The 8,180-nt window shown below is 43.6% G+C and overlaps 1 protein-coding gene across 7 annotated transcripts in view; it reads right to left on the reverse strand.

Moving 5' to 3' along the window:
- The window catches only part of NFX1 (nuclear transcription factor, X-box binding 1), an 85,620-nt gene extending 84,570 nt beyond the window's left edge, over window positions 1–1,050 (reverse strand). For 6 of the 7 annotated variants that reach the window (XM_010385747.2, XM_010385746.2, XM_030919798.1 and 3 more), the window contains exon 1: window positions 870–1,050. In XM_010385747.2, coding sequence (XP_010384049.1) covers window positions 870–894 — 25 coding nt within the window. In that variant the 5' untranslated portion in view covers window positions 895–1,050. Of the gene's footprint in view, window positions 1–388; window positions 686–869 lie in introns of all 7 variants that reach the window. The other variant, XM_030919800.1, reaches the window with a different exon arrangement.
- Between the last annotated feature and the right edge of the window lie 7,130 nt (window positions 1,051–8,180).

The following is an 8,180-nucleotide window of genomic DNA, read 5'->3' on the forward strand; positions in this document are numbered from 1 at the left end:
GCCCTGTTTCCCAGAGTGGGCCATAAAATCAAATGAATGCAGTGGGCTGTGACATATTTTTAAACGAAACAGAAAACGGAATACGTTGCTGATTGTAAAACAAATAAACCAACCCCAATGCTTCCAGAAACTTCTGATTCACTTTTATATTTATGTAAGTGTTCAATATTTAAGGTCGTGATGCAAAATGTTTCTTCTGGTTGCTGTCCAACAAATTTGGAAAACACTGATCTATGGAACACCTGAGGAAATGGATGTTATATTAACGAACAAATGAGGCTGTCACTACACACTGAGGCAACTCCAAGAGGGGGAGTGAGTGAACAATTATAGAATAGGTACAGTACAGGGCGGGAGCCATCACAGGAATTAACTTATCTACTCCCACCTGACAGATGAGGAGACTGAGACTGAGTCACACTAGGTTCGCAGCAGGCTGAGACTCTAAACTACTGGAGTTCGGCTCGCGCCCACGCCACCACTCCAGGCAGTATGAGCACACCACACCCTACACGTCAAGAGCCCGCCACCGTCACGGGCTGTGACCTGGCCGACGCCCGCCTGTCGAAGGTCAGTGCGCCGCTGCCCCAGAAAGAGCCTGTGGGAGGGCAGTACACCCACACCGACTTGCAGCGCCGGGACAAGTCCTCTTCTCCTCCTAAACCCAGTTACTGGGCTTCACCACCTAGTCCAAGAGAAGAGAGATCTATGAACGCACGATGAGCGGAGCTTGGCCCTTCCGAGCCACTATCCCCAGCCCTAGCATGCGCTACTCTCGCGATATGAGTAGCTGGGGCCCTAGAACTTCGTCACTGACCCAATTTCCGTTCCCTGAAAGGGGCCCAGTCCCGCTCGGGCCGGGATAATACCTGAGACAGGAGGCGCCTCCGCCATCCCGTGCCGCAAAACCTAGATCGAGTCGTACAGCCAAGCGAGCACTGTCACCAGATCACGTGCTCCGGACTTCCGGCGCCGCGAGAATATTCGCATCTGCGCGTCGTGTAGATGGCCACAGAGGTTGCGCAGCCCGAATCTGTGTGGCGCGTTCGTGACGTCAGATAGACGCACCAGGTGTCGGGCGGGAGGAGGAGACTAGTAGCTGGATGGAAATAGCAACAATCGCGGGAGGGAGAGGTTGGCGACTTGCGTAATCATCGTGGTTTTCTTTCTTTTTTGATAGAGGGTCTTGCTGCCTTACCCAGGCTTGAGTGCAGTGGTCCGATCATGGCTCACTATAGCTTCAGTCTGTAATCCTCCCGCCTCAGCCCCCGGGGTAGCTAGAACTACAGGCCGAGCCACCATGCGCAGCTATTTTTAGGAGAGACGGTTTCTCCACGTTGCCTAGGCTGGTCTACAACTCCTGGCCTCGAGCGATCCTTCCGCTTTGGCCTCCCAAAGTGCTGGGCTTACAGGCGTGAGCCATCACTCCTGGCTCCAAACTTTTTTCTTTTTTTTTGAGACTGAGTCTCGCTCTGTCGCCCAGGCTGGAGTGAAGTGGCGCGATCTCTGCTCACTGCAAACTACGCCTCCCGGGTTCAAGCGATTCTTATGCTTCAGCCACCCGAATAGCTGGGATTACAGGCACCCACCACCACGCCCGACTAATTTTTGTATTTTTAGTAGAGATGGGGGTTTCATTCTATTGGCCAGGCTGGTCTTGAACTCCCGACCTCAGGTGATCCGCCCGCCTAGGCCTCTGAAAGTGCTGGGATTACAGGCGTGAGCCACCGCGCCGCCCCAAACATTTCCTGATCTTTTAAAAACTGCTTCTCCATATCCACTGCCTTTTTTTTTTTCTGATGGTCTCTTGTATATTGCTGGTATCTATGGTCAGTTTTAGACATTTAAATTGTCTTCTATTCTATTAAGTTTATTAATTTTGTCCTTTGTTGAACATCCTTAATTTTGACAGGTTAGCTCATCAAACCTTGTAGTCACCTTTAGAAATTACCAGGTGTATCAGTCTGGGTCCAATCAGGAGAGAGGAACCCTACTTTTTGAACAGGAATTACATTTTTAAAAAAATAAGTTTTATTTAAAGGTTTATTAAGTATATTAGGGGGTTGGAATAATAATAGATTGACTAGTAAACAAGCAAGATAATTCCAAAACAGGATTAGCATATATAAGGAGCAGCTAGGGCTGAGATAAGAGTGTCAAAGGAAGAGCTGAGACCAGAGCTGGCATGCAGACCTTGTTAAGAGAAAAGGTCTGTGGCTCACTGGATGGCATGGAAGTTGCCAGACATTTTTCTTCTGGAGTGCTGGTTGACGCCATCCTTGGGGAGGTGTCTCACCAGAGATACTCTACTACAAACCATCTGCGGGGAGTGCTAGGAGAAGTTACTGACAACTGGTCACTATGTAGTGCCATAGCCAGGCACTGAAGAAGCCAGTGCATTGCAGAAGCCACTGAAGAAGTCCAGACCACAGAAGCCTGCCACACTGAAACCAGAAACAGGAGCCAAAACCCTTTCCTCCTGCAGTATCTCTCCAGTGCCCTCTGCTGACAAGGTTTAATATCTGCCAGCTGGCAAAGAAATAACTTAAAAGACCCAAGTCAATTTCACAGAGCAAACAAAAAGGATAAATGTAGAACTGAAAGCAAATTCATAATTGGCACACTACAGAACCTACTCATTATTTTCAAAACTTGTGAATAAATGAAAGTAAGCAAGGGTTTATCTTGCCTTTCCTATACAAACTACTTCACCGACATACTAAAGCTTGTGGCAGATGGTGAAAGCTGTACTCAGATGGAAATGTATACCTGTAAACACTTATATTTGAAAAAGAACTCCAGATAATGGAGTATTATTCAGTGCCCAAAACAAATGAAGCCAGCATGGTGGTGTTTACCTGTAGTCTCAAATACCTGGGAGGCCAAGGCAGAAGGATTGTCTGAGCCCAGGTGAGTTCAAGCCCAACCTGGGCAACATAGCGAGATACTATCTCTTAAAAAAAAAAAAAATAGAAAATCAAAGACCAGGCGTGGTGCCTCATGCCTGTAATGTCAGCACTTTGGGTGGCCAAAGCAGGTGGGTTGCTTGAGTCCAGGAGTTCAAGACCAGCCTGGGCAACATGGCGAAATCCAGTCTCTACCAAAAATACAAAAATTAGTCAAGCTTGGTGGTGTGTGCCTGTAGTCCCAGTTACACAGGAGGCTGAAGTGGGATGATCACTTGAGCTCAGGAGGTGGAGGCTGCAGTGAGCCAAGACTGCACCATAGCACTCCAGCCTGGGTGACAGAGCGAGACCCTGTCTCAAAAACACAAGACAACAACAACAACAAAACCCCAAATCCATATGAGCTATCAAGCCATGAAAAGACATGGAGAAAAATGCATATTGCTAAGTGAAAGAAGGCAATCTGAAAAGACTATTTACTGTTTGATTCCAACTATGTAACAGTCTGGAAAAGGCAAAATTAGAGACAGTAAAAAGATCAGTGGTTGACAGAAGTTAAAGGGGAGAGAAGGATGAATAGGCAGAGCACAGAGGACTGCTAGGGCAGTGAACTATGCTGCATGATACTACAATGGGGGATACATGTCATTACATTTGTTAAAACCCATAGAATCACTAGCATGGTGGCTCATGCCTGAAATCCCAGCACTTTGGGAGGCCAAGGTGGGTGGATCGCTTGAGCCCAGGAGTTCAAGACCAGCCTGGGTAACGTGGTGAAAACCCATCTCTACTAAAAATACAAAAATTAGTTGGGCATGATAGCATGCGCCTGAGGTCCCAGCTACTCAGGAAGCTGAGGTGGGATCACTTGAGCCCGGGAGGCGGAGCTTGTGGTGAGCTGAGATCCTGTCACTGCACTCCAGCCTGGGTAACACAGTGAGACCCCATCTCAAGCAAAAAACAACAAAAAACCCCATAGAATGTACATCAAGCGTGAACACTAATGTAAACTACAGACTTCGTGTGATAATAATGTGTTAATGTAGATTCACTGCAACATACCACTGTGGTGAGGGAAGCTGATAGTGGGAAGGTTGTGTGTTATATGGGAGCTCTCTGTGTTTTCCACTCAATTTGCTGTGAACCCAAAACTCTAAAAAAAAGTTTATTAATAAAAAAGAAGAAAAATCACAAATCAATAGCCTAACCTTCCACCTTAAGAAATTGGAAAAAGAATAACAGGGCTGGCGTGGAGGTGGTTCATACCTGTAATCCCAGCACTTTGGGAGGCCAAAGTGAGAGGATCGCTTGAGGCCAGGACTTTCAGACTAGCCTGGGCAACATAGGGATACCGCATCCCTACTAAAAATTAAAAAAATAAATTAACTGGGCATGATAGCACATGTCTGTAGTTCCAGCTACTAGGGAGGCTGAGTGGGGAGGACTGCTTGGAGGTTGAGACTCCAGTGAGCCGTGGCTGTACCACCACACTTCAGCCTGGGCAATAGAGTGAGACCCTGTCTCCACAAAAAAGAAAAAAGAAAAAAAGAAGTAAACTAAACCAAAGCATGTATAAGAAAAGAAATAATAAAAGACCAGAAATTATTGAAATAGAAAAAGAACAGAAAAAAATCAACAGAGTTCATTGAACAAAAGTGAGAAAGTGATAAAACTGACAAATGTTTAGGGAGAATAATCAAGAAAAAAGGAGAAAAACTGAAATTACTAAATTTATGGATGAAAACGTAGGCATTACTACCCACGTTTACAGAAATAAAAAGGATCAAAAGGGAATACTATGAACTGTATGCCAACAAATTAGATTACTTAAGATGAAGTGGAAAAATTCCTAGGAAGACACAGACTACTCAAGAATAAATAGAACATCTGAATACACCTATAATAAGTAGAGACTGAATCAGTAATTTTAAAAACTTCCCATAAGGAAAAGCCTAAGCCCAAATGATTCTACCAAATCAAGGAAGAATGAACAGTAATCCTTCACAAACTCTTCCAAAAAATACAGGAGGAGGGAATACTGAATACTTCCCAATTCATTCCATGGACGAAAAACTTTACCTTAGGGCAGTCATTGCCTACTCCTTCACTGCAGAAATTGATGTTAACAGTCCAGAATGCTTAACCATGAAAATAGGTTCAGACTGATCAGGCACCACAGAGCAGTGGTTAACTTTGGATACACTTAAGTACCTGGGGAGCTTTTAAAAATCCAAATGCCCACACTGTATCCAGATCTATTATATCAGAATCTATAGGGGTAGGACCCAGGCATCAGTATTTCTAATAACTCTCTTGGTGACATAACTGTAAGAAAACACAAAAGGAAAGCTAAGGGATATGGATGATAGAAATGCCAAACTTTTACTATATGGAATCATTCCAATCTCCTTCCCCATTCCTGCTAAACTCTCAGCACTGACAGATTAAAACCTAGGACCCCCTGCACTCAATTCTGCTCTTTCCTAGCAGTTAACAGGTGAAATATTGACCAGCGAGGTTGTCTGGTGGTAGTATAGGAGTGATGATCACAGGCTTTATAGTGCCTAGGGCTTTCTAATACAGGACTCACTCCTTCCACTTTCCTTTAATTCACTGGTATTGACGCAGACCAGGGCATGCTCTTTGGCCTTTCCCCAATACAGGAAGAATTAGCAGAATGACAAAGACATAAGGAAGCTTCAGGTAGGAGAAACCATGAAGAGGCAAGGAATCATGGCTGTATGGTGGATGTGGGGGGACTAGACGCAGAACACTTACTAGATCACAAAATTGAAAAGTGTGACATGACACAAGCTGCAAAGCAATTATTCTGTCTCTTACCGGCAAGTGACAGGAACCCATTGCCAACTAGTTTAAGCAGAAAAGGGGGTAAAGTTTATTTGCAGAATCCTCAAATACCTCACAGAACAGAGTTGTAGAGACTTGGAATGTCAAGGATCACAATTCAGAGCTAAGTGCCATGGACAGTCTTTCATTCTGTCTCTCATCTTGGCTCCTCTCTGGCTTCAATCTCTCATACTGACAAACAGTAAAAGAATAAAAAAAAAAAAAAAAAAAGGAAAAAAGCAATTTCCCTACTTTCTATTTAGAAAATCTGAGGTATGGACTCTGATAGACACAGTATGATCACATACACACTTCCATAGCTTGGAAGGATAAGAACAGTACTACTCTAAAATTGGCATGTTCCCAATAATCACATAGTTGAAATGGGGGAGCAGTTCCCTTGAAAGAAAGGAAATGCTGTTCTGAAAAGACTAGGCAATAAACCATTACAGATAGGCAGAGGCCAGGTCATTGGCAGCTTTTTATGCCCTGGTGGAATTATTAGAGAACCATCAAAGAATTTAAGTCAGATTTGTATTTTAGAAAGGTAAGAGTAGCTATATGTGATCAGCGTAGTCAAGGAAGTGAAACTATGCAAGAAGAGAAGACATTCCAAAAGACCAGGTGAGAGACATCTAGGCCAGGGAGAGTTGAGAGAAGGAGAGGAGGAGTTGGATTTGAGAAACAGGGATTAAAAGCAGGGTTTCAGGATAATTGACTGTGTAGCCAAAATGTAGGCATCAAGGACAACTCAAGCGTTTTCTGTTTTGAATGACAGGAGGATAATAGTTCCATTAGCCTCACAGCCTCCCAGCGTGAGACAATAGTTTCCCTGTCTCACAGCTCCCATCATGAGACAGGGAAAAAGCAGCAGGAAATTCAGGTCTGAGGAAAGGTGATAGGCTGTTTCAGTCATTTGAATGTGAGGTGCTTGTGGGCTTCTGGAACATCCAAATAATTGTTAGGCAAACAGCTGGATATAAAGATTCTGAAACTCAGGGGCAAGTTCAGGGATAGAAGTATAGATTTGGAAGTTAACAGTTAAAGCCATGAGAATAGCTGAGATCACTAAATATAAGTGAACAGAGAAAGAAGTTTGGTGGGTAAAAGCTAGAATCCAGAGGAGCAGTAACATTACAGTTAGAGAGTTGAGAATTTCAGAAAGAAGCCTTAGAGGGAATAGAGGAACAGGAGAACCGGAGAGTACTGTCACAAAAGCCAAAGAGTGGAGATTTAGGTAGAATGATTGCTCACTCGTATCCAATGCACTAATGTGGTCTAGCTAGAGGGCTAAATATCACCCACTAAAATGGGCAATATATGAGTCACTGGTAACACTAAGCAAGACAAGAAATCAAAGAGAAATGTTTGCTGACAGTGAACCCCAAGATAATGAGCTTTATTTGGATATGTTAGATTCTAGGTAACGATGGGGCATTTAAGTGGAAATGCCTAGAACTGAAAATAAGGATAAGAAGTCTAGGCTAGTGACAGTCATTTTGAGTCATTAGTGCATAGGTAATAGTTCATATCATGGGTGTGAGATTTCTCAAGGAGAATACAGATTGGAACTGTAATGGAAGAAAAATATTCAAGGGGCTAACAAAGAGGTGTCTATGTAAGAGAATAAGTGGGCCAGATTAGAAGAAAACTCAGAACTCATAGAAAAGCCAAGAAAGGTTTCAAGAAGGTAATGATGAATACTATAATGTTTGCTCCCTCTGGAAGGCTTCTTGAGAAGGTGAGGTTGGAGATGGGAGAAGGTTACATACGTTATCTCATCCCCACTTATAACTAGACAAGAACTCCTGAAGAGAGGAACTGTGATTGTTCTTGGTAACCCCTGGGCTGGTACAGACTTCTACAAAGCTGGTGTTCGTAAATGTTCATTGGTATGATCTGCAGACACATGAGAGTCAGGTGCACATGGCACTGTGAGGCACCCAGCAAGGCTGGAGGGGGAATGCAGTTGGCAACAAGTTGAGTAAGGAAGGGAGGACAAGATCATTAAAGACCCTGAAATTGGGCAGGAGTTTGAACTTGCTGTAGCACTCCAGGCACCTTCCAAGAAAAGAATGAAGCCGTTTCTTTTTTATTGTTAACAATCCCTCATATGAGAAAAGCCCCTTGCAGTTAACAAGGTACTTATGACCATTATCTCAATTATTCCTCACAAAAGCTCTGTGAGTTAAGCATGATTTTACTAATAAGGAAACAGAAGGTTAGAGAAGTTGAATAGACTATTCAGTAGTTAGTAAATGGTAGACCCAGGGCCCAAGCCCAGATTGTTCCTTGCTCTTTCCTCACAATGCTACTGCTTAGTTTGGTTTCTGTAGTGGAGTTCTAGGCTGAAATGACATTAAAATTCTAATAAGTTTGGTTTCCGCAGTAGAGGTTTTAAGCTGAAGTGATATTATTAAAATGATA

Source organism: Rhinopithecus roxellana, chromosome 16 (assembly GCF_007565055.1).
Source record: "Rhinopithecus roxellana isolate Shanxi Qingling chromosome 16, ASM756505v1, whole genome shotgun sequence".
Classification (NCBI taxonomy): domain Eukaryota; kingdom Metazoa; phylum Chordata; class Mammalia; order Primates; family Cercopithecidae; genus Rhinopithecus; species Rhinopithecus roxellana.